Consider the following 27517-nt stretch of genomic DNA (forward strand, 5'->3'; position numbering starts at 1 on the left):
TGATCATCCACAGTCCTGCTACCACTTAACTAAATGTGTCTTGGTTGCTATCAAGAATAGGCAGTAAATGTTCTTTTGGTGAGGAAAAAAAAGACAATATGAAAAGATTTTGAGGAAAAAAATGTTTATTAAACACAAATGAGAAAGGCAGAAACCCTGAAGGGAAGCCATTGGTGAAGGATACCTGAGGATAGAAGTGGACGTGAAAGGCAAAAAAATTGCCAGTATCTGTACAGCTCACACCAAAGCCACCAAAGACTATATGAGTTTTAGAAAAATCCTTGTACTTTCACATCTGGTCCATCAATTGTTTGCTGAGTCCAGTATGATTATATATTTCAGAATATCATGTGATCATGGCAGTCAGGAGAAGTCTACTCTCCTATGACAACAGTTTATTTCTTCCTCCGATGTTTTGTCTTCTGTTCCTTGCGTTTCTGGGCTCTCATGTCTTTCTTGAGACGGCTGTCCACTACTTTGAAATGACCTTTGACTCCCGCAGGGCGCCTTACCTTCCGGCCAGCACCTTTCTTGGACACAACGTAAGTCACTTTCCGTTTCTCTTTTCCTAACCCTGCCTTCTTGTAGATGCTGTTGGGGAGAAAAGTTAAGTGAAACATTTCTATTTATAGCCATTCATCAAACTCAATTTATTAATGTAGGAATCTACTCCATAGTCCTGATTCCTAGTCACCTTCTTTCCCTTCTAAACACTTCACTTTTCTGACATTCTAATACTCATTTTAATCTGATTAACTCTTCCAGGACTATGCTTTGTCTCTTATATGAAACTTGGCTCCCAGGAACCTGGCCTTCAGCTATAAAATCATGTTTATCAAAAAGCCAGAAAATGGACTGATATAACTGAAGAAGAAGCTAAGCGGGTCTAGGCTTAGCCAGTATTTGGATGACTGGCTCATTTCATTAAAGCAGAGCTTGTCTTGTGACCAGTGTAATGTAGCAGTGAATGGATTCAATAGTCAAAACACTTTCAGCATAGCACAAATGTATGCCACCATACGTAATACCAGGTCCTACACAGTTGTGTAACAATCACATGGCTATACAGTCAATATTTTCCCATCCAACAAGTCACAAGTGAAAGATAGAACTGTGTGCGCAGGAGATTCTTCGTTATGAAACTGAAAAACTTTTTCATTGGCTGGAACCTCTATGGAACAACACACACAAAACTGTTTTGCTATTATCTGTAATCTAACTGAAATCTAACTGCGAGCATTAAATGGGACTACATTTAACTGGATCGTATTGCCCTGGTGGCACAGTGTGTTAAAGCACTGAGCTGCTGAACTTGCAGACCGAAAGGTCCAAGGTTCAAATCCCGGAAGTGGAGTGAGCGCCCGCAGTTGCTCCAGTTTCTGCCAACCCAGCATTTAGAAAACATGCTAATGTGAGTAGATCAATAGGTACCGCTCCGTAATGGCGCTCCATGCAGTCATGCTGGCCACATGTCTACGGACAACGCCGGCTCTTTGGCTTAGAAATGGAGATGAGCACCAACCCCCAGAGTCAGACATGACTGGACTTAACGTCAGGGGAAACCTTTACCTTTACCTTTTATTGCCCGCATTAACAAGAGCAGGTTTGATTATGTTTTTTAATGTTTTACATGGCCTAATTATTTATGAGCAATATTTTTTACTTATACTTAACATGTCTACTGTTATTTATTCTTTCCTATGTATTATGATTTGTTTTTACTTCTGTTGATTTAATTTTCCCTGAATTGCTGTGTGTTTATTATTATTGATATTATCTTTCCTGTTGTAAGTTGCGCTAAATCCCCTTGGGAAGAGGGGGTGGGATATAAATAAAGCATCATCATCATCATTATTATTCAACAACCATCTCCAAGATATTAAGGATGGCTATCACACCATCCCTTTACTGTCTTTTTGCCAGATGACACTTAGCTGGTTGCTTCAGCTTTCCTCCATGCAAACAATTGTAATACATAATATACGAGGGTGGGTCAAAAAGTAATGCCTCTATCGCTCTAACTTTTATTTCTTTCACAACTACTGGACTATCTATGCATGATATGATAGAGGTGACCTTACTCTGCTGATATAGTCTTTTATTTTTCCGATTGACTGATTAGAATCATGAATCTGAAGCTAAAAGAAAGAGTAGTCATTGAATTTCTGGCAAAAGAAGGTCGTGAACCCAAGGAAATCAGTAAGCGTTTGAAGAATGTTTATGATTTGGCCCTTTTTGACTTTGACCTGTTTGGACCTCTGAAAAACATCTGTGAGGTCAGAATCAATGACTTGAATGATGTTAAAACAGCTTTAAATTCATAGGTCATGAAGCAAAATTCTGCATTTTTCCAGAATGGTTTTGATGCCTGGGTTAAATGATGGTGCACATGTGTACAAATTGATGGTGACTATGTTGAATGGTAGTTTTGCCTAGAGGACAGTTCAGGCTATGATCTGTATTTTAAGATGTTTTTAATTACTTGTTCTGTTATGCATTTTAATTTTGTATTTTATATTGTGTTTTAACTGTATGTATAAATCTTGTTCTCTGGGCGGGGTCCCTTTGGGGAGATGGAGGCAGGTTATAAGAAATAAATAAATTATTATTATTATTATTATTATTATTATTATTATTATTATTATTATCATCTTCTGCTGTTATATGTTCATTCATAACATTTTTATGACCCACCCTCGTATAACACTGTGTAACACTATTTTTGTTCCTGGGTTATAAATGTGACTTCCTAATTAGTTCTATCATAAAAACATGGGAAAATTTATTAAACAAAAGGTTGAAATGGCATATGAAAGATTAAAAATAGGACATTTGAAGATTAAAAAATGGCAGCCACAAAACCAAAGTTTCTGGAGTATGACAATTACTTTCAAAGTAAGTACCACACAATTAAACAGGAAATAACGATTTAAGCCAGGGACAGAAAATCTTTCAAATTTCGTTACATAGTGTACTAATTAGATCGGGTTTCAGAACCATGGGGGAATCTCCATTGCCTTTTCCTCCACTTCATATTTTTGAATAAATATGCCTGAGCTTTATCTCAACTAGAGGGTAAAGTCCAGCTTGTAGGCTTTGTATGGGTTCCAGGACATTTTATAAACTCCAACTTTTTATTCAAAGTGATTCTTGCTCCCTTCACGAAGCAAGAGGGATAACTTGACCATGCTTTTAAAATCCCACCACTTTAAAGTAAGACATATCTTCAGGCCAGTTTGCTTCCCTTTTCCTAAATGCCAGAAGGAAAGGATCATGGCAATAGTGCCCTCTTCCAACTCCCAAAAGGATATGCAGGAACATACTGAATAAAACTGGAAGTCCAGTGAACAGCAAGTAGCCCCCTGGGTTCAGGGCAACTTTCCACTTTTGCTCTATCTGTACCACCCATAGGCTAGTACATTTCAATAGTTTTTATTTTCTTTCTGGTCTCAATTGAAAGTGTAGATTTTCGCTCTGAAAATCCTATGTGGTATGAGGTTGATAAAAGGGCATTTGGCCATTAACATCTACAAGAGGAGCCCCTTTGAAGATAGCTTCTGAAAACAGAACGATGCTATTCAGTATGCTTGGCACACGCAGATGGGTTTCTTTTGTATTGATCTCAAATTGTGGAATGTCCTCCTTTCAAAGTTAAGATTAGTCCCCACCTGAAAAGCAACTAGGGGGCATCTTTTCAATTTGGCCTTTTAAATTGCTTTTAGTACTTTTGATGTTTTAATATGGTTTAATGTGGATTGCTATGCCTGGATGTTGTTACTGGTCTATGTGATTTATTGTACATTGCCCATCTGAGTTTTGTGGAAACCATGCATATCTGTGTATCTGATCCTTGTAAAAGATCCTTGTAAAATCACTATGTGATTCAGCCTTAAGACCATTGAGGCTGAGGCCTATCCTTTCCAACACTGCATACTGCACTGATGATCCAAAGGAGCCCATTTTTCAGTTGGTGCTGGGAGTGGGGGTACACAAGGGACACCCCCCCCCTTGTACTTGTACCAGTAAGTACCTACTGTATATACTTGAGTATAAGCTCAGTCTTTTTTATTAGGGCTGAAAATGCCCCCCTTGGCTTATACTCGAGTGAGCGTCCTGGCCGGCTTATATTTAGATTGGCTTATACTTGAATATATAGGTTGGACAGTCTTATCTTATTAAAGTCTTATTATTGTCTTAAATTACAGCTTTATGTAAATGTTCAAAAACATTTAACCTACTGATACCTCAATTAATGTAATTTTATTGGTATCTATTTTTATTTTTGAAATTTACCAGTAGCTGCTGCATTTCCCACCCTCATCTTATACTCGAGTCAATACGTTTTTTGTGGTAAAATTAGATGCCCCAGCTTATATTTGGGTTGGCTTATACTAGAGTATATACAGTAATTCCTCCACTGATGGACAGGCTCTGCTAAACTTACATTGGAATCCTTTTGGAAGCTGAAGACTTACCTGCGTAGCTGAGCAGCCTTTTCGCGCTCTGAGATGTCCACTGTATTCACCACAGACTCGGCTTTCTTTCTCATCTGTTCTGCTTTCTTCAGCATCTGTGGGGACACATAAAGTACTCATTTAAGAGGAAAATAACCTCAGGGAACATGTGTGTGGGAGTGGGTATGTGTTTTCCTGCCCCAATCTCTTCACCTTCAGTTCAAAGCCAAGATACCAGCTAATGGGAAAGCCCTCTGAATGGCCATTCCCAGATGAAAACTGAGTGATTAATACTGGGCCAGAAGAACAAGTAGTTTGTCTTAACATAAAGACACCTTGGTGCCTGTGTGTGTATGCGCTCTTGCTTACCCGGCGCTTCTTGCGCGCCTTGGCTTCTGCCACTTTCTTGATGGGCCGAGCATTAATTTCCTTCCAGCGCTGGCGGTATTCCTCTACTGTCTGCCGATCCAGAGGCAATGGCTTGCGGCGATGCTGCTGCTCCTCTTGCGCAAACCAGTCCGGTAATTCCCCTTCGTCCTCATTAAAGGTATATCTGAAGACAGGGTGATGAGTGGAAAGCAGATAGGTCAGAGCATTTCCCAAACCTCAGGTAGTAATGGAGCAGCCCCTACTGTTCATCTTCCATCCCTTCCCATTACCTGTTGAAAGAGTCGTCAATCAAGTCTCTCTTGGCCTTGCGAGAGGTGGCAATGACTTCTCCCAGCGCCAATCCCTCAGGGTCCAGAACCCGAGCTCGCTTCACTGTAGAGACACACAACTGTTACGTTAGATTTCTTGGCTACATGCTCCAGACCTATGCTGAGAGAAAATCAAAGCCAGTTAAGATGCAAGAAATGGCCGATTCCCCCACCCCTACTTACTTCGGTTTTCAATGGGTATCACCTCGATATCTTTTCCTTGTGCCCGGAGCCGCTTCTTTCCTGCACGTGAGCGTGGCTCCTCCCTAAATTAAGGGAAGAAGGGAGAATTAAAAGATTACTTTGATCCTCTTGTTCCATCAAGTTCTCTATTAGGCAGAATTAGGAATGCCAAGTTACGAACAACACTCCTATGAACCTGGTAACATTTCCCCTATTACTAGCATTTCGTAATTTATAACACTCAATCCTCTCTTCCATTTCCACCTTCCCAGCCACCAATCTGTCAACAATTCCATTTGTCTCACTCTGCCAATATTAATATACAGTGGGTCCTTGGTATCTGCAAGGGATTGGTTACAGGAACCCCTCCCCCACTGATACAAAAAGATGTACATGCTCAAATTCTTATTAAAATTAGTGTAGGGTAACAGAAGAGGTGGCAGAAAGGCTTATAAATGCTGTGAGCCACCCAAAGAAGCGTGCATTGTGGTCTGCTGGCAGCTGGCACTTGGCACCTCCTCCACTAGGCCATTATTAATGCAAACTTAAAATGCTCACAATCTTTCTGCAAGCTTCACAAGGTTTGTGGAGAGACTGAGAATGTGAAGCGAGGCTTTTAATTCCCTACTAAAAATGGCATAGGGCTGCAGCGAAAGTGATGGCAAGCCCTGTCAATTGCCTTCTTCTGCCTTACGATGAAACCCTGATGCCTTAATGGTAGAAGCAGGCAGTTGGCATCTCCCCACTAAATATTCAAATGCAGGCTATTGTGTGCAACTGAATCCTCACTGGGTTGAATTCACAGGTTGTGAACCCACAGATATGGCACACCCACTGTAATGCATCTTCAAAGCATGAACAAATGATGTATTTATTGTTCTTTATATTCAAAATACATTTTTTCTAAAATAAATTTAATCAGATTGTGGATTCACCAGTGGTCTGCAAGAACTAAAATCTGATCTGCGGCCTCACTGTTACTACTATGGACAATATCACAGCCCAACCAAAAAAAAAATTTCTTGGTGTCTTTGTTTTTAGGCTTGTTCCTGGGGTCATTTGGGGTGCTGATTCAGAAAATTGCATTAGACAGACCACATCCGCTCTGGGTTATTAAATATGGTTTTCTGTGAGCGAGCAGATGGCGACTACTAGATGGCATGTTCTGTATCAGAAACTAGAGCTGAAGTGGTCTATCAAATGCCATTTTCTGAATCAGCACCCCAAATAACCAAACCGAATCTAAAGTTGACCAAAAACTGATTCGTAACCCTTTTGGTACTAATGTTGGGAGAGTGGTCCATGGTCAAAATGGGCCCTGGTCAAAAAAAAAGGTTGGGAACCACTGGGTTACATAAATAGTAACAGCAGTCTTCCAAGTTTCTTCAAATGTATCCTCTATGATTTCTTCTCCTGTTTAGCTTTTCAGATGTTATAGAGTACACTCTATCCACATCTATATTGAAAGATCTTCCAAAGTTTTCAATTAATTCACTATGTCTAACAAGAGTGCTATACAATTTTTATTTGACAATCTTTCATTCTCATTTTCAAATATGGAGATTAAAAGTAATGCTCCTTCATAATGTACTGTTTGACTGAACTATTTTACTTATTCAATTGAATATCTTACCCCGGAAATTAACTATCTTTGAACAGAATAATCACATATGCTACCCATTTCACTACAATCTCTCTACAATAACTTTGACAAATCATTATTAATTTTATGCTGTTCGAGTGAGAAGAAATACCATTTATTTAGAAGTTATTGTTTTTTAAAAATCTGTATTGTTTTTAAAATGTTCTTAGTCACCTTAAGTCCAATTATTGGGAAGAAACATGGGACATACATGCATCAAATAATAACTGTAATGCATTTTCTTTAGCCTGGGCAGATATTGATTTATAGGGTGTCCAACTTGTATTTCACAGTTTTCCTGATAGTCCTATTCCTAAACCTGATTCTCATACCATTCTCAATCCTTTAGATTTCCCAGACTTTTCTTCCTATAATATTTGATGTAGTCTTGAAACTTACTAACTTGCTCAGTTAGTGGATTTTTCCCCATTACCCTGAGGCGATGCGGGTAAGAAATAAAATTACATTATTATTATTATTATTATTATTATTATTATTATTATTATTATTATTATATTTCAAAAAGAGCTAGAAATCTTAGGATTTTGTCCTACTTTAAGTGGTGAAAAAAATCAATTATCTGTACACAATGGAGCTAAGCAGTACCTATTGATTTAAATAAGTCCTATAAGCTTATATTTATGAAGAAATATTGTATTTTATATATTCCTTTATCACTCCATAAACAGAAATTATCTTTTATGTTTGAATAGAAGATGCATAAAAAAGATTTAAAAGGTGACAATTATACTAGGATTTTTAATAGTTAAACCATATCTTAAACAAGCCCTCTATATTGGATTGGCGATTCTTTTTACCGTTTCTTTATCTGTGGCACAAAATATTGGCACTTGACAAAGGATTTAATACAGCAGCTTCCCAACTCTGGGATTCACTTCTTAGGATGTCCACCAAAACCCAAACATAAGCTTCTTCCCGGGCAAACGTCATAACCAGCTTTGAAAATGGGACAAGCATGTTGCAATCCAGGCTAAGCAAATGGTTGTTTTGGCAGTACATCATTATCCATGTTTATGTCTTTAGCAACACATTCAAATCTGTTTAGCAATAGAATTAATCTCTTGATCAGTTGTCAAGGCCTGACTGATGAAATGCAGTCAAGAGGGAATTTTGTCTTAAGGCAGAGAGAGAGAGAGAGAGCAGGCTGAGAACTACAAAATGAAGAGGATTTCAGTTTTCCCATAAATATCTTTTCCCTTCCCACAGCTGCTTTCTTTCCATGGAGGCAAATTGTGGAAGCATCCCTCTGCCAGTAGAATGAAGCTCAATTCCGTTCCACACATGATCCAGACTTTGTCAGTCTCCTCTCCCCCCCCCCCCCTTGCTGCTATTTTTAATGCAAAAAAACAAAAATGCAATTACATGACTTTAAAATGTGAAACTTTTCATAAGCAGTAGGGGCTGAAAGGGCCTTTTGCAGGTGTTTGACAAAGCAAGACTAATACACTTGCAAGCAGTTTTCCTATATTTTGGGCTGTTTGAAAGGCAAAACTTTGCCTGAAAATTATTCCATAACTGAAAATTGGTTCATAATCTTTTAAAAAAATGGGGACGGAGAGCTTAAAGGGATGCAAAATTGAGGATTGGGGAATTAAGCCTTTGACAGTGTGGATCATAATAAATTGTTTTTGGTGGTATGGGGACACCAAATCACTTTGTCTGTCTCCTGAGGAATCTGTATAACGTCCAAGCAGCAAAAATAAGAACAGACCACAGAACAACAGATTGGTTCAAGATTGGGAAAGGAGTACGGCAGGGCTGTATACTTTCACCCTACCTATTCAACTTGTATGCAGAACACAACATGAGACGTGTGGGGCTTGATGAATCCAAGTCTGGAGTTAAAATTACTGGAAGAAACATTAACAACCTCAGATATTCAGATGATGCCACTTTGATGGCTGAATGTTAGGAGCAGCTGAGGAGCCTTATCACCAAGGTGAAAGAAGAAAGTGCAAAAGATGGGTTTCAGTTAAACATCAGGAAAACCAAGATTATGGCAACCAGATTGATTGATAACTGGTAAATAGAGGGAGAAAATGTGGAGGCAGTGACAGACTTTGTATTTCTAGGTGCAAAGATTACTGCAGACATAGACTGCAGCCAGGAAATCAGAAGACATCTACTTCTTGGGAGGAGAGCAATGACCAATCTTGATAAAATAGTGAAGAGTAGAGACATCACACTGGCAACGAAGGTCTGCATAGTTAAAGCAATGGTATTTCCTGTAGTAACCTATGGATGTGAGAGCTGGACCATAAGGAAGGCTGAGCGAAGGAAGATAGACGCTTTTGAACTGTGGTGTTGGAGGAAGATTCTGAGAGCACCTTGGACCGCGAGAAGATCCAACCAGTCCATCCTCCAGGAAATAATGTCCGGCTGCTCACTGGAGGGAAGGATATTAGAGGCAAAGATGAAGTTCTTTGGCCACATAATGAGAAGACAGGAAAGCTTGGAAAAGATAATGATACTGGGGGAAATGGAAGGAAAAAGGAAAAGAGCAAACCAAGAGCAAGATGGATGAATGTTATCCTTGAAGTGACTGGGTTGACCTTGAAAAAGTTGGGGGTGGCGATGGTCAACAGCGAGCTCTGGCGTCACAAAGAGTTGAAAGCGACTGAAACAACAAGCCACACAATTGGCTATATGCCAAAAAGTGGGGATGGTTATATCCCAAATGGAAGCTCTCAGGGAGGAAAATAGGCTCATGGGACACAAAATTAATCCCCTACCATTCCCAAGGGGGCAAATACCACCGCAGTGTTATTACTTTACCTTTCTTCCTCGGTGTCGCTGCTGTCACTGCTCTCGCTTTCTTCTGTGTCTGAGGCCTTCCCTGCAGATGGGACTTTGGTTGTTTCGGTGTCTGGGTTTTCTGCTGCTACTACCTCTGGTGCAACTTCATTCTGGGGCAGCTTCTTCTTCCTTTTCATTGTTTTGGAGACTGGAAAGCAAATGATCATTTTTAAAGAGTGAAGAATCTTACCACACTGTCTCATTCCAGCTTTCCCACTGGATTTACTAATAGATGCCTTACATAATAGTGAAAGAAAAGAATAGGTTTCTGTCTTGAGCTTCCCTAGGTTTATAAAAGCTAGATCCAGTGTATACAATATTAGCTACAGTTACTGCAAAATGAATGGGAAGAAACAATACTGTCTTCTGGAACACGGGTCATGGGAGCCCAACTAGTCAACAAAGATCATGGAAGCCCAACTAGTCAGCAGAGGTTTCATTTATGATGTCTGTGCTGCTCTTGTAAAATTTAAAATCCTTTCCCATGCTCTCCATATCTTAGAAACTTTTAAAAAGCATGTTAACTAAAGATATAGCCATTCTACTAATTCTTTCTAACAATAGTTTTTAAGCTTTATGGTCAAATCTGCTGGCATGGAGGGTGGATCACTCTTTCTATAAACTTCTCAAGCTTCTTCTGTGCTCCATCATCACTCTCAGGTTGGACAGTTTCTCCCTTCCTGAGATAAATTAAGGCCCTTGAAATTCATCACTCAACAAATTTACTACTGCTATTACATTTCATGATATCACATCTGCCATGATATCACATCTTGTCTGCATAGGTATGTGACTATTATCTGTGGACGTCTACTTATGAGGCATCTACTTTTGTCCCATAAATCTCCCCGCAAAGTAGGTACTGGCTGGGTTTCTTCTCACCCCATCATCAGACCTAGTCCTACAAACTCAAAAATGAATTACCTGGTGAATTGTCTGCTTGATTCTGGGACAGGACCTGTGCCTGCCCAATCTCCAGGGCCTCGTCAGCATCATCATCAATTCCAGCAAAAATCTCCTGGACGCCAATAAACAGAGAACAAAGTCAAGGCACAGCTGGAAGCATCCTTGTCAACTTACAATATCTCTTGCTGGACACCCATCCATTCCAAACTACAGGGCACCCATCCCATAAAGCAGTCCCATGTGATGGCATACAAATGACAAATCTAGCCAAGGTCCCCCTCCAAGGAGGGCAGTATCATGCACATAGGCAGAGTGTGGGTCGAAAATTTGGGGGTTCAGAGGATGTTCTCAAAAGGAGAAGTTTCCAATGCTAAAATTTTCCATAGAAGCCTGCATACTCTAAAAGCAGTGGTTCTCAACCTGTGGATCCCCAGCTGTTTTGGCCTTCAACTCCTAGAAATCCTAACAGCTGGTAAACTGACTGGGATTTCTGGGAGTTGTAGGCCAAAAGACCTGGGGACCCACAGGTTGAGAACCACTGTTCTAAAGAGCCTTTCTAATCTTGAGAGCTCGACAGTCAGTACTGATTAGGACTTGGAAGGAAGACCGTCAACTAGATTCCTTGCTTAAGAAAACCCTAAAAAATTCATGGGGTTGTCATAAGTCAACAAGTGAGTTGAGGGTGTACGTGCACACCTACACATTTAACACTTATTTTTTCTTGGGAAATGTTTAACTCCCTATATATCTAGCTATATTTTCTGTGGAAATTTTTCCATACTGCCTCTTAGTTTTTCTCTTTCTCTGACTGGTCTGTTGTGCTACATAATGTTTCCACTAGCTGTATTGTATCAGGTTTTTCCAGACTGAAGTTGGACTGATGACTATTGTTGTGAGTGAATATAGTGAAAGGAGCCACAGTAGTTATATCGCATCAAAAGAAACTGTTGTTAAAAGGTATCTCAGGTATACTTCTTTTAAGATTTATATCCTTAAAAATGCAGCAAACTTATTTTGTTTCAGGAAATAATTATTTGGTTAAATATAAATGGATTATATGCTATTCTGAGACCCAGCATGGTGCAGTGGTTGCAGCATTAGATTATGACTGGAGAAAAGTTTGAATCCTCAGCCTTTGAAACCCACTTGATGACCTTCGGCAAGTCATACTCTCTCAAGTCTCAGAGGAAAACAATCTCACCAAGAACACATCTCATCAAGAAAACCCTTTAGGATGACATAAATCATGAAGGCATACAACAACAACTCAATCCACCCTGAGTCCCCTCAGGGAGATAGAGCAGAATGTAAAGAAAGTATATTATATTGTTATTAAATCCTAATAAAATAAAATAAAAATAATTTGCACACAAAGCTTTGAATGTGTTTGAATATAACACTGGAGCCAAATTGGACAACCTTAATTACAGCACTGAAAAACGATCTACAATTTTGGTTTCCAGAGAAGTCACATCACTGCATGGAAGAGGAAAAGAATTACAGATGCTTACTTTTCCAAACCACAGATTTGTCTGATGTTTATCATGCTCCTCCTTGCCTTCCAGTGAGATCAACAAAGGATTCCCTGCCTCTGCGTTCTCCTCTTCTTCCTCCTCTTCTGAGGCAACACTACAACACAAGCAGATAAGCTCGAGTGAGCCACAAACAATGAAATAGGTACAACCACCTGTCCAGACACTTGAGTGAAGAGAGAAAGCTCTGTGGACACCATGCGCCTAGAGTTTGTCCTGCTAGTCAAACTGACTCCACCTTGAACTATACAGTAAGAAATGTTTAGGACGTGCAAACCAAAAGCAACACCTCTGTATGTGCCTCGAAGATGCAAAGGAATTCTATAAATTATGCCCCATATCTTCCGAGTAGACAGGTTTTTAGAAAGGAAGCCAATACAATGATATATTTGCACCATAAGTTGGTTTTTCAAATGTTTTCAAATGTCATTTAAAAAATTAAAAATAGTGAGGTATTCTAGAACTCAGAAACCACTGAAGACTAACTGTATTTTAAACTCAGTGATGCTAAATATTTTAAGTGATCTAAATTTTATATGAAGCAAATGTCTTATGATTATTTAAAGTTTGAATAGCTTGATTTTACCAGGTTCTGTGTATAACATTTTATTAATGGAAAATATTAATTGAAAAATTCAAGCAAGTTCAAGCATCGAAACGATGGTGAAATTAATTGGTAATATTATGCAACTACCATATTTGTGGGTTTTGCAGATTTGATTATTCATGGATTAGATTAATACAGTCTGTTTAATGCAACTCAATGTTCAACATCCAAAGGAAACTGATTGCAGAGTTCTGCTGCAGGACCTAGACATTCCTAGAGAAGTGGTCTCCCAGGTAAAAAGAGTTTTATTAATCATGGTTTCCCTCATTTTTGCACCCTAATCCCAGCAAAAGTTAAAGCCTACTGTATTATTAACAAGCTTGGCTATCACACAACAGCAGCTGTGGAGGTTGACATTCAGAAACCCCATAATAACCTGAAATAAATTGAATATATATGTGATGTTATCATGTTAAAGGACCTGCAGTCTGTTATGGGTATTATCATGGCTAATATTTTGCTCCTTGATAAATGAGGATGCATTGCACACAGCAGCTCCAAAGGATAATAACATAGATAATAAAACAGAGCCAAAATACAAAATACAAGCATGAAGCAAAAAGGAAAGAATATAGAAAGAGAGCTAGCATTCAACAGTGAAGAAAGGAAATGAAAAATAAGAAAAATAACAGTACATGATAAAGTATGGAAAAGAAAAATGAATCTGTATGTATTCATTTAGTTAAAAAAATGACAGAAAAAACGTGAGTTGACTTAACTATTGTCAATGTAAGCACTGTTCAAGGCTTTCATGGTTGGAATCACTGGGTTGCTGTTCAGAAGAGAATGCTTCTGGAACATGGCCATACAACCCGGAAAACTCACAACAACCCAATGTAAGTACTATATCTTAACTCTTACAATATACATACCTACCTTCCTACCTACCTACCTAGATACATATAAAAGAGAGGAACCCATCCCCTTCTCTAGTAGTGTGATGAAAGGCAAGAACTTACTCTAGTAACCTAAAAGACATACTGATCCCTTTTACACTCTCCACTGTAGGACCACTTCTGGTCTTTTAAAGTATCTGGGTCAAAAAATGATGGCAGTGGTCTCTGAGGAATGACTTTCAACTTATGCAGGAGTCATATCAAAATCCACACTTTCAGCCACAAAGCTGCCCTCAACTTGAAACATGAAATTGACTTATACATGAATATATGTGATAAGTAAAAAAGAAGGAAGAAGGTGTTCTGCGAGAAGAGGAATAATGGATGTGGCAATGAACAAAGTTTGATACAAGTAGAAAAGGGAAAAGTAATCCGGGACAAGGCAATATGTTTTGAAGGAATAAACATTTCCCCCATGCTATTTAACATCTACATGAAACCGCTGGGAGAGGTCATCCGGAGTTTTGGAGGGCGTTGCCATCTCTACGCAGATGACACGCAAATCCACTATTCCTTTCCACCTGACTCCAAGGAAGCCCCTCGGATGCTGAACCAGTGCCTGGCCGCTGTGGCGGACTGGATGAGGAGGAACAAGCTGAGGATCAATCCTGACAAGACAGAGGCCCTCCTGGTCAATCGTGCGTCGGATCGGGGTATTGGGTGGCAACCTGTGCTGGACGGGGTTGCACTCCCCCTGAAATCACAGGTCCGCAGTTTGGGGGTCCTCCTGGATTCAGCGTTGACGCTTGAGGCTCAGGTGTCGGCGGTGGCCGGGAGGGCCTTCGCACAACTCAAACTTGTGCGCCAACTGCGACCATACCTCGTGAAGTCTGATTTGACCACGGTGGTCCATGCCCTAGTTACCTCCAGACTGGACTACTGTAATGCACTCTACGTGGGGCTTCCCTTGAAGACGGCCCGGAAATTACAACTGGTCCAACGCTCGGCAGCCAGATTAATAACGGGGGCAAATTACAGGGAGAGATCCACTCCCTTGTTTAAGGAGCTCCACTGGCTGCCGTTCATCTTCCGGTCCCAATTCAAGGTGCAGACCATCATCTATAAAGCCCTGAACGGTTTGGGACCCACCTACCTCCGTGATCGTATCTCCTTCCATAAACCTGCCCGTTCCTTGCGATCATCCGGAGAGGCCCTGTTATCACCATTGCCTATATCCCAGGCTCGCCTTGTAAGTACAAGGGAGAGGGCCTTCTCTGCTGTGGCCCCCCGATTGTGGAACTCACTTCCCACTGAAATAAGGCAAGCTCCCACTCTGTTAGCTTTTAGGAGAGAATTAAAAACATGGCTCTTCCATTGTGCTTTCGGTGAGTAATGTCTGTCATATATCTCCGTATTACTCCCCTCCGAACTTCTATCCTCCAGATTACCCCTTCCAAATGTCCCTGCCCATAGTGGAGTACTTCTCTGTCCCTCTCACTCCGGGTTTTATCTTTGTGTTCAAGTGGCCTGCCCTTGATTTATAGTTTTTTTGTTTTTGTTTTTTTCTTGATTTCTTGATGTTCTGTTTATTATTATTTATTGTATTTTAAATGGTGTTATGATATGTTGTTCTTATATTTTATTATGTTGTATTGCTCTGGGCATGGCCCCATGTTAGCCGCCCCGAGTCCCCATTGGGGAGATGGTGGCGGGGTATAAATAAAGTTTTATTATTATTATTATTATTATTATTTCAGATGGAGGAGCTAAAGAGAATGGATTGACTCTGAGGAAATAGGGAGCATCGAAGGAATTGCCTTCCATGCATATTAGATATGCAATTTCTCTTCTAGTTCTAAAGAACAAACACAAAAAAGTTAATTGGGTTTTACAAATTATCCCAAGCCATATGGTACTCTGCTCAATTCCAGTGGAAACATTTTATTTCAACAGGCAAGTATGTGTACATGAATGAGTGGAGTATCTTTTCTACAATTATCTAAACTGCCAGAACTTTTGAAACCTTAAAAAATGATATACGCAACTGTTGAAGGCTTTCATGGTCGGAATCACTGGGTTGCTGTGAGTTTTCTGGGCTGTATGGCCATGTTCCAGAAGAATTCTCTGTGTTCAGGTTGAGTCGTGTTTGGATGCTGCATTTGTACACAATGTACAAACTATCTACAGACCCACTAAAAAGGCACTGCAGACTAACTCAACCAGAGAAGTCAGCCATAGCAGAGCACTTGATGAACCAACCCAGAGACAGCATATTATTTGAGAACACAGAAATGCTGAACCACTCTAACAACCACCATGTCAGACAACACAGAGAAGCCACTGAAATCCATAAGCATGTGGACAATTTCAACAGAAAGTTCTCGTATTACCTGTAGTGATGAAGGCAAGATAAAGACAATCCTAGGCTTTCTAGAGAAAACACTAGGCTTTCTTGTTAAAAATGTTTCAAAGAATTATGCAACATGGAAGGAATACATATATACAGTAGAGTCTTTTATCCAACACTCACTTATCCAACGTTCTGGATTAACCAACGCATTTTTGTAGTCAATATTCTCAATATATCGTGGTATTTTGGTGCTAAATTTGTAAATACAGTAATTACTACATAGCATTACTGCGTATTGAACTACCTTTTCTGTCAAATTTGTTGTATAACATGATGGTTTGGTGCTTAATTTGTAAAATCATAACCTAATTTGATGTTTAATAGGTTTTTCCTTAATCCCTCTTTATTATCCAACATATTCGCTTATCAAACCTTCTGCCGGCCCGTTTTTGTTGGATAAGTGAGATTCTATTGTATATACATTGGACTCTTAAAGTAACACTTGCCTATCAAGATGTTCTTGCACCTAACTTACCAACCCTGCAATCCCGCCTCTCTTTCTCAATCACAGTTGACAAAGTTCTTTTTGGAGAGGGACAGCCCTGACTTTCACTTCACATTAAAACTGCTTATAGCAGAATTATATTTTCAGAAGCAGTCTCCTCCTCCTGCCAAAACCCAAATTATTGGCACCAACTGTACTATGCCTTCCAACCTCTGCACATACTTGTCTTGGACATTAGCTCGCTGCATCTGGCTGGACCGCTCTTCAACTTCTGCTATTTCCTCGTCATCCAGCTCACTGGCCAAAGACACATCATCATCGGAGTCTTCACCTTCTGAAAGCGAGAAGTCATTTTCTGCATTGCCTTCTGTGGCCACAAAGGTGTCTGCTGCTGCCATATCACCCTTGGTCACATCATGTAATAGCTGGAGAAGAAAGGATAACTGTTGTGTTTCATTATGTAATTTACTGGAATGCAGACACACATGCAACAGCTAAGTACTTCCTTCCTTGCCATTATCACCTAAGTGGGCCTTTTTCAGAGTGCATCTACACTATATAATTAAGGCAGTTTGATACCACTCAGTTATGGATCAATTATGGAAGCATGGGGGTTGTCGTTTTAGAAGGTCTTTAGCCTTCTCTGCCAAATATTGCTGGTGCCTCCCCAGACCATAACTCATGATCTCACAGAATAGTGTGGACGCATCCTTAGTATGTAGACTTCCAGAAATATCATACTATATCTGATACCACCACAGTCTGCATTTATCATGTTGGTAATGGATGATGGGCATCGTAGTCCAGGGCACCTAGGGGGTCCCAGGCTCAGAAGGCCTCTACCCCCTTACCTGACTTTTGCCAATGGCCCGGAGAGAGAACATCCCCGTGTCTCCGTCATCGGCAACGGAGACTCCAGGAAGATCCATCTTAAGCTCAACACGCTCTCGTTGCCGGCGTCGCTCACGCAGAATTTTGCGTTTCTTCCTGATGATGGTGAAAATAAATCAAAATGTCAACAACAAACAGTTGAAGGTAATATACTGGTCCAGCCCTGGCCAACTCTGGATATGGCATTTACTTTATGGATCAAAGGGTGGGATATAAAGTGGAACAGGATGGGGTGTGCACACTGTAATGGGAGCGGCCTGCTTTCCACTTCATAACACCCACTGTCAACCCTCTTTTTCAGCATGCCAAGTTTAATAATAAATAGAGAAATCCTGAAATTGAAAATTCAAGGAACACACCCAAAAACCTGTCCATCTCTTTCCCACATGGGTTTATAACACTGGGACATGGCAGGGGATAGGAAGAGATAGAGCAGAAAAAGGATTAAGACCAGGCCAAACACAAGAATATAATTTAAAAAACAGTCTGGTGCCGTTCTGCTATACCTGGTACTCAAGATTTAACACTGATCTCATAAACAAGCCAATGTAATAAAACTTGAAGCAGCAGGTAAAATTAAAAAGCATGTCATTATAAATAAATAGCAATAAAAGCAAACATTAAGTAGGCCAATGAAACAGCCCTCCATTGCCCAACCTTGTTAAATTCTTAGCGCTGACGGGCAATTGCTCTTCTTCATACTCGGGGCTTCGCTATTAAATTTGTTTTACTATGCCTTCCCCTTGTAGGGAAGAGGGGACATACAGCTGGCTTTCTGTATCCACGAATTCAACCATCCACACACTAAAAATATTCTAATTTAAAAAAAAAAATCCAAAAGGCAAACCTTGATTTAGCCATTTTATGAAGGGAACACAATTTCACCATGTCATTGCATATACCATAATGGGAATTTAACATCCTTTGATTTTGGTATGAATTGAGAGCACTGGAACCAAGCCTCAAGGCCTCATGGTACATATTTCCACGCAACAACCAACTTATGAGATGCTGAGATGCAATTACTGGCTCAAGGTGAGCTTCACGATTCAGTAAAGATTTGTACCCAGGCTCTCGTGTTCAAGTTGGACACTCTACTCCAGCCTTCCCCAGATGTGCAAGGTCTAATAGGAATTGGGAATCCTAATCTAACCTGGAGGGCATCTGTAGGGGTTCTTATGTGTCTTCAAATAATTTCTGTTTGAAAGCAATCCTAAAGTGAATCTATTTCAGGGTTTTCTTTGCAGGATTTGTTTAGAAGAGGTTTGCCATTGCTTTCTCCTCTGAGACTGAGAGAGTGTGACTTGATCAAGGTCACCCAGTTGGTTTCATGGCCAAGCAAGGATTCAAACTCTAGTATCCAGAATCATAGCCCAATACTCAAACCACTGCACTGGTGGGATTTTTGGTGATTTCAGACCACACTAAAAATACATGATGGGACTGTAGTCCAACTGCATGGTGGCAATGGTTTAGAAATACTTTTTTATTGTGATCCCAGACACACCTCTTAAGTTCTGCCATCTCTTCTGCTTTGAGCTCAGCAATTTTTAACTCCAGCTCTTCCTCCTCTTTTGCTTCATCCTCATCTTCTTCCAGAGATTTTGATTCTTTCTTCTTGGGCTTTGGTTCTTCATCTCCTTCGCCTTCCTCTCCAGAACTCAAACTGAGAATAGAAACAGATAACTTAGATTTATTATTTGAAAGCATTCATACTCTTCTCATCAGCCCGAAAGACTCCCAGAGGACATTAGGTAGGAACAATAAAACCAAGCCATTCATAGTACACAAGCTGGCTATGGAAAAGGAAAGCAGGAAACAATGGGAAGAGGAAAACAAGCAAACATAGGCACCCATTTTTAAAGTTACAGAGCATTTCATGTAATTACATCACAACTTGGGGAAAAATGAACTCAAGGAATGACAATAATTAAATAAATGGCAATCTCATTTGCATGCTGAACACCTTGTCATCTAGTTGCCCCACAAGTTTAGAGTCTTACTTGATGTCAATTTCCTTCGCTTGATCTTTCAGTTTCTTCACCAGGAATCGCCTCAGCTTTGTTCTCCAGTTCAGCAGGGCCCTGGGCAAAATAAAGGAGATCATCAGACTCTGTGGCTATATGTCTATTTTGGAACAAATCCCTATTTGAGAGTTCTAGAGTTGCTAAGCACACACTTGGGACTGGACCTATACCTTGCTCACACCAATTTAAAGCCACCAACCTTACCTGAGTTCTTTGCGACCCAGAACACGGATGTCTTTACAACAATGGCGAACTTCCTCAGTGGTAGCACTATGATGCTCCAGCTCTTCACTGTCCAAGACAATCTAGGTGGCATGGGAAGAAAAATGGTTTTCTCGTTGCTTCAGGCAGCTACCCAAAACTGTCAAGTAATTCAGCTGCCATTTCAACCAGTAAATAATTCAGTACACCTCTCCTCCCCCATCCAAACCCCCCACAGTCCAGTCCTCACCTCACTGGCTTTAGCCAAGAAGTCCACAGGGTTGGCAGCTTTCAAGAAATCTGTCAGTGTGCAGCGCTTATAAAGGACCGTGGCACCATCTTCATATCCTTCTGCCTGTTCAAGAAAGGATGGGCGAAATGAAAATAGGAAAACATGCCTGGAAAGCGTAGGCTTGAACTTCATCACATTACTTACTGCAAATCTAAACTTCATGCTCTCCCTTCTTTCAAACATTCTTGAAATCAAGGATATTTGATCCCCTTGACTCCTCTACTTCCCCAAAATCTTGGGACACCCTTAGGCTTCCTTTATGATGCCCAAGTCAAGCCCTCGTGGTTACGGACAAAAGCATGGCCATTTACAACCAATGCTCAGTAGAAATACCCGAACAGAAACAAACACATTCTTCTATTGACTATACAGCAGTGGTTCTCAACCTGTGGGTCTCAACCTAACAGCAGGTAAACTGACTGGGATTTCTGGGAGTTGTAGGCCAAAACACCTGGGTACCCACAGGTTGAGAACCATTGCTAAACGGCATCTTATGCCTTCCACTATTATTACTCTTGGTTTTAGTACAGTGGGGTTAGAAAACAGAAATCTTATGTTGCTATAAGCTCTCTCAGAAGTACTAAATTTATCAAAAGTTCATACACTCTTTTCAAAATAAAAAGCCATTTTCTTAAATATGTTCTTCCCACTGACCTTTGGTTTCTTCTGGGAAACCAGTTCAGTTACAGATTTGGCTTGCACTTCCACTTCCTTGAAGGCAAACTTTGGGTCAAAGAACTTGCTGTCAATTTTATCTGGAGCCAAGTAGCCTAAAGAAGAGCAGTAGTGGAGAAGAATATCATTCATGGAATTCAATACACATAAAGTTTCAAGCAGTTCATTATTTCTTGTCTAAGAAAGAAGACACAAGTATTACGAGCAACAATCCCTGAATGAATACAACAGACAACTTGCATTTTGTTGTCAGGTCTTCTGATTAAAGTGAAGGCATCTCTCTTGTGCCTTCCAAGGACAAAAGGAACAATTTGCTAGGTCTTAAATTCTGTCTCTTTCTCTCTCTTGCATGCTTTAATTTGTGAAATGCAAATGTTCATTCATTCCTATCATGAGCTGTGATTTTTATACTCAGGTTGCAAATCCTGAAGCTGCTCAGTAGCAACACAGACATTTTCCGCATGCCAGCATCCTTTACATGTTCTGCAGCTGAGCCAAATTAGAGATGTAATGAACCTTCTTCTTGAAAAGAAGCAAAGACTAGTTTTAGCCATTTTCTTTCAACTGCAAGTAAGTATTTGAGAACCATGGAAATTCTGAAACCAGTTCAGAATTTATTCTGCACGAAGTTTGCATGTAGTTTGTTTGCAGAAAAAATGGGAGCAGAAAATAATATTTCTCTATAGAAATATTACTTGAGGCAGAAAAAGCTATTGTCTGCACAAAGCAACCACATTCAAATTTTGCATGGTATGTCCTGAACTATGAAGATTATTTTCAGCCTAGAATTCCTTCTATCAGGGTTTCCTAACATTTGAAAAAAACATATTTTATGAATTTCTGTATTTTGGTAAATATCCTACTCACCCTGACAGACCACAAAAATCTCTGCTGACTCATTACGGGAGGCTTGAGGCTTGGTTGCTTGCACTTTGCGAAAGAGCTGCTGGAAGATCCAGAGGAGGGGCTGGTAGTCTCGGGAACGGAAGACTTTGGTGATGAACCAGCCTCCCTTGGACAAAAAGTCACAGGCTAACTTGAGTGCAGACAGTGTAAGGTTGGCTGGTGAAGTAAAGGAGAAGAATGAATGAATGAACATCATCAGGAAGTCAGCTGCGGTTGCTGAATTATGAATTGTTCTAAGCTACTTCTATGCACATGCCCCACCGACCCACCCACCCACCCCGTACTTTTGATTTAGGAATAAAATGTTCACCTACCTCAAAGGTTGATTGAAAAGGTCACAGGACCAATATATTTAAAACTTCTTTGGCACCCAAAAGCATCATATTATTTCTAAACATTCTTACTATTTTGCAAGAAATAACTAAGTTTTAAGTCAATGTTACTTCTCCTGCCCACAGTACATCGCCCTGAAAGGATGGTCCTCTACCTTGTGAAAAAGCATCATGAACCCAGCTGGCTCCAACATTAGGAGCACCGTCATTCAGCACAACATCCACTTTCCATGTCTTCAGTTCCTTGCGTAGGGCCTGAGGAAAAACAAAAAGAAACTCAGGGCCCTTCTACACTGTCATATAATCCATATTATCAAAGCAGAGAATCCATATTATCTGCTTTGAACTGTATTGTATAAGTCTACACTACAATATAATACAGTTCAAATCAGATAATCTGGATTTAATATGGCAGTGCAGAAGAGACCACCAGACTGTGAAAGCAGGTCACACCACTATGTGACATTCCTAAAGAAAAAAAATCCAAAGAAAAATTCATCAGTGACCCCATGGTACAAAATGAGACTGATGGTGATTGAGTAGTACATATATGACCATGTGTAATTCGACCTCAAGTTAGTTTTAACATAGACTTTGGGGCCAAAATGATGGATTTTGATATGGCATTTTGATAAGTTGGGGATCATTCCATAAAGAAGGTAAAGCACCAATCATGCCTCACTGGGCCAGCCACCCCAGGTCACTGCCATTTACCTGCCCGGGCATTCAAATAGGCATTCCACCATGCTATTCAGAGAAGGGAACAATTTATTTTTTTGATAATTGTTAATGTATAGAACCATCCCCTTCTTGGAGTAAAGCGGTGAAAGACAAGAACTTAGAATATCCCATGATCTAAAAGAAGTAGCAACCCCATCTACTTTCTTGGTATTTCTGAGAGAGTCAAAGAACTGCCATCATCCTCATGACCATTTTCAATGGGAATCCAAAAAGGCCAGAAGTGGGGACAATAAAGGGGTCGGTGCTTCTTTTAGGTTCTCCTAGGAGGGTCAAAGCTTTTGTTTTTTGCTATGGTACTTGTCTTTTTTAAACTATATTACAGTACTTATATTGACCCATGGATAAGCTGATGCAGTTTTTGGAGTTATTTTTTATTACGATTTCAAGAATTATGCATGAGTATATAGAGTACCCTGATCTGGAGTTCTTAGGCTGCTTGTGTTATCTGTTTTTACTACTATCTTAAACATAACTTCTGGGGAATGCATAACATAATCGTACTAACAAATGCCTAGAGAGTTCATTTTCCTCCAGTTGTGTGTAAGTGAAATTATGTATATAGTTTCTGTGGTGACAAGACTGTTATTGTACATCATTTTTTAAAATGATGTACCTGTTATCATGAACAAGAGGGGAAAGGGGAGGGAAAGCAAGAAAAAACAAACCAAGATAGAAGCAAAATTAATCACATCAGCATCAACATGCAGGTACTAAAAAAGAAGCAGTTACCTGGCGACACTTCTCTGTAGTGATGTCTTCCTGCATAGTTACTACATTAGGAATGGGCTTTATGGGAACCAGGTCAACTCCTGAAGAAAAACATTTGGGAAAGAGAGCATGGAGTGAACCATGTGGAGCATAGGAAGGAAGTTAAATCAAAACATAACCTCCTGCTCCCTGCATTTTGGAATGCAGTAGAATATATTATGAAGTGTCCTTAGATATAGACCTTTAGCGGCTCTTGCTTAATGATTCCCCTCTCACAGATTGCAACTTCATAAAACAATATATAGATAACCTTTCAACTTTTCAGCCAGAGATTATTTTAACAAGACAGATCTATGATGTATCACACAACTGCACTTGTGGAACTGATGCTGCATATTACATATTACCATTTGTCCCATATCCTGTTCAGAAGAAAAATGGTACAGGATAGTGACTACAAGTCTATTTATAAAAAAATACCTACTTTATATTATTTTTTCTGGTATTAATAGCCCCAGGTAAGCCATCTACATTACACAATTATTGTGAGACTTACCAAAAATCAATCTATGCAGAGTTCTGAACACTCCAAATTGTTAATGGCTACTCTTTTGCTGATTTCACCACCACTGCTGAAAGCCCACTGCTCTAACTCTAGACCAAGCCATGATGACTTGTTTAAAGTATCTAAACAACTACAAGCGGCAAAAAGCTGTTCTAGGCAGAATGCCTATGAAGATCAGTTGCTGGGGATTGCAGTGACAGGCCCTTCTACACTGCCATATAATCTAGTTCAAAGCAGATAATCTGGACTTTGGATGGCAGTGCAGAAGGGGCCACAGAGGACTGGGGCTTGTTCTGATAGTGTATTATCCTGAGCCATCTGATTTGCCACTGGGTTAAACAGCATGCATGGAATTAGAAAAATATGTGGTCCAATCCAGCAAAGCCCTTCCTATTTTCTTTTCTCCAGATAAGCCACTCCTCATTCTCTCACAACTAGGTTACTCACCAACAATAAGACTGGACACGGGCATAAATTTTGAGGCCACTTGCAACCTGTTGGAAGAGGAAACCGAAACAGGTTTTGTTTGAGAATCCATGAATAAACAACAACATGCAAAAAGCATAATAGAATACCTAAGAACTCAATCTTTTCATTCTACATTCCTCAAAATCTTGCATGCTCTTAAAACTGCACAGAAATGTGAATGCTAGTACCATATCAATGCATTAATAACTCAGAGATACATATGCTGTTATAGATTAAAATTAGCCTAAAGCCTCTACTAACAGCAGAAATACTTCTCTGTGGGCAAAATGTTCTTCTAATGGCTGATCCTAGGGATCTGCCAACAGAGAAATCTGCCAGCAGATGTTTTACCGGCTAAGATCTACCAGCAAAGAAGTCAGTGGGAGCAAAGAAGGGCAGAAACAAGGGAGAAGTTGCATTAGCTCAAGCTTCAGTTTAGCAACATAGCCTTTCAGCACAAACACAAGCCAAGGGTAATTTCTAATATCCATTGACTGATGAGTTTTATTCAGCACAACTATCTAAGGTAATATAGAGTCATGTACGTTGTATTGGAACCAAGACCAAGTGTGCAGTAATCTGCAATAATAGGGCTCTCTGTTCCCTTTACTGGTCACTAACCATCCTCCAGGAGCAGCACACAGATCCAGAAGTGCCCTGGATTTGGGAAGGAACTGGAATTTTCGGTTCAACTGGATGAGCTTGAAAGATGAACGGGAACGGAAACCTAGAAGAGGGGAAATGAGACACCAACACCAAGTACAATTAGAACTGTAGGACTGCAAGTTACAAAAGGCCCAACAGCTACTTAATCCAGGGTGCCTCAAAAGTAGTTATAGCTGTGTTCTGAAAGACTCTGATGCTCTAAAGAAGAGCTGAAGAGAATTCAAAGAAAATTAAGCCACAAAGTTGCTTAATTTTCAGATGTCCTGTATGCTTGTGATACAGAACCAATCACCCTGTTCCCTACTAAATTGTGGGAAATAGTACCCTAAGCGAGGACATCCCAGAGATCTTCACACTTAACCAGGTTGATATAAGATGATATAGTATTTCAAATAGTCTGGACTAAAGCTACATAGGACTTTATAGGCCATAGTCAGCACTTTGAATTGTTGACAATATGTGAATTTTACAGAGAAAGGCTATCTTTGTTGATGGAGTGTGCCTTCCAAGTTGTTTCTGATTTATGGCAAAATGGTTATGATTTTCAGATATAAATTTGTTTAGAGGAGGTTTGCCTTTCTTGTGAGGATGAGATAATGTGACTTGCCAGAGGTCACCTAGTGGGTTTTCACAGTTGAGCAGAGATTCAAATCTTGATGCCCTGGAATCCTAGTTCAACATTCAAACCACTACACTACAATGGATCTCATAATACAATGTTGTAAAGGAGCCATATTGGTGTAGTGAGAGACCAGGTTCAAAACCCATTTACCCATAAAACCTACAAGGTGACCTTGGGCAAGTCACACACTCTCATCCTCAGAGGGTTGCAATGGCAAACTTGTGAACAAATCTTGTCCAGAAAACCCTGTGATAGGTTGCCACAGATTAGAAACAACTTGAAAATGCATAACAAGAGCAAGAAATTATGCTATTATTGTAATCTCCTTCCTCTGGGGTCTTACAGCCAGTCAGTTAGCTGCCTATTGCATCCAGCATGTGTATCTTGCTTATGTATTTATTTGCTATGTTTACATCCTGCCTTTTATCCAAGGGAATTGAGGAAACACAGGTCCATTCTACACTGTCATATAATCCATATAATCCACATGATCCAGATGATCAAATCAGATAATCCACATTATCTGCTTTGAATTGGATTATATGAGTCTACACTGCCATATAATCTATCTCAAAGTAGATTATCTGTCGCAGGAGCCACAGATTCCTCCTCCTCACTTTTACCTTTAACACAATCCAGTGGTAGATCCTATATAGGTAGGCAAGACAAAAACTGTTTGACTAGCACATAATACCCAATGAGGTTTTGAGACCCTAACCCCCAAAGAAAGGAAACGTGGCTTCTTAAAATAATACCAGAAATGCTCCCAATCCCATTTCCTCACCTGTTTCTTTGGCCAAGTGATAGAACTTGTCCCTTCGGCTCTTTCCTACTTTGCCTTTCTTCCCCATCTTGGCAGAAGAGTCAGCCTCAAATGCTGAAGACCTACCACCAGGCAAACACGTGGGCAAAACTTCCTATGACCCTTCTCTCGACCCGTAGCCTATCCTCTTCCTGGTTCCGAACGTCACTGCCTCTGTAGCCATCTTGAGTGTGTCAGAGATTTTTCTCCGTCCCCTCCCCTCCCTTTTAGACTTTCATTTAAAACCTCCCAGGGGCACAAAGACCTGCACAATCACTTAACTGAGAAATCAGAAAATAATGCTGTCATTTCACTATTCCATGGGCATCTTCTCAGATAAGAGATGTTTCAAATGTAAATACCCTACCAAGATGGCGGCGGTAGACTGTCAATTTTGCTTGTCATGTAAACGTCCGGCCTTAAAAGGCATGCGCAGTAGTTTTGCAACCAAAACCAAGAGACACAATTTATAGCAATTCTTCCGGTTCCCAATCGTAAAAGGCTAGACTAGCTAAATAATAACAACAACAACAACAACAACAACAACAACAACAAATACAGTAGAATCTCACTTATCCAAGCTAAACGGGCCAGCAGAAGCTTGGATAAGCGAATATCTTGGATAATAAGGAGGGATTAAGGAAAAGCCTATTAAACATCAAATTAGGTTATGATTTTACAAATTAAGCACCAAAACGTCATGTTATACAACACATTTGACAGAAAACGTAGTTCAATACGCAGTAATGTTATGTTGTAATTGCTGTATTTACGAATTTAGCACCAAAATATCATGATATATTGAAAACATTGACTACAAAAATGGCTTGGATAATCCAGAGGCTTGGATAAGCGAGGCTTGGATAAGTGAGACTCTACTGTACTTTACTTATATTCAACTCTATTTCCTCGAGGGGATTCAGAGCGGATTACAACATACATATATTGGCAAATATAAAGGCAAATATTCAATGCCTTGAATACAGTGGAATAACAATGACATACAATTACACTGAACAAAGGTAAAGGCTTCCCCTTTCATCTCTAGCTTTCGGGAGGTGGTGCTCAACTCTGGCCATGGAGAGGTGCTC

General features: G+C 40.0%; 1 protein-coding gene and 1 long non-coding RNA gene across 2 annotated transcripts; one reads left to right on the forward strand and one right to left on the reverse strand.

Annotated features, from left to right (window-relative positions):
• Window positions 1–107: 107 nt before the first annotated feature.
• ftsj3 (FtsJ RNA 2'-O-methyltransferase 3) lies at window positions 108–26564 on the reverse strand. The gene is made up of 21 exons (XM_062984155.1): window positions 26409–26564; window positions 24958–25063; window positions 24316–24362; window positions 23325–23404; window positions 22010–22109; window positions 21484–21678; window positions 20596–20711; window positions 19900–20004; window positions 19653–19753; window positions 19425–19505; window positions 18929–19087; window positions 17382–17517; window positions 16753–16955; window positions 12212–12329; window positions 10719–10812; window positions 9774–9942; window positions 5336–5418; window positions 5114–5216; window positions 4824–5007; window positions 4476–4570; window positions 108–591 (listed from the first exon to the last, which is right to left on the reverse strand). The coding sequence occupies exons 1-21, from the start codon at window positions 26473–26475 to the stop codon at window positions 396–398; spliced, it is 2538 nt and encodes an 845-aa protein (XP_062840225.1). The 5' UTR covers window positions 26476–26564; the 3' UTR covers window positions 108–395.
• On the forward strand, window positions 418–947 carry LOC134299935 (uncharacterized). The gene is made up of 2 exons (XR_010007178.1): window positions 418–542; window positions 766–947. It is a non-coding gene; the product is annotated as an uncharacterized LOC134299935 (long non-coding RNA).
• Window positions 26565–27517: the final 953 nt, after the last annotated feature.

Source organism: Anolis carolinensis, chromosome 6 (assembly GCF_035594765.1).
Source record: "Anolis carolinensis isolate JA03-04 chromosome 6, rAnoCar3.1.pri, whole genome shotgun sequence".
NCBI classification, from domain to species: Eukaryota; Metazoa; Chordata; class Lepidosauria; order Squamata; family Dactyloidae; genus Anolis; species Anolis carolinensis.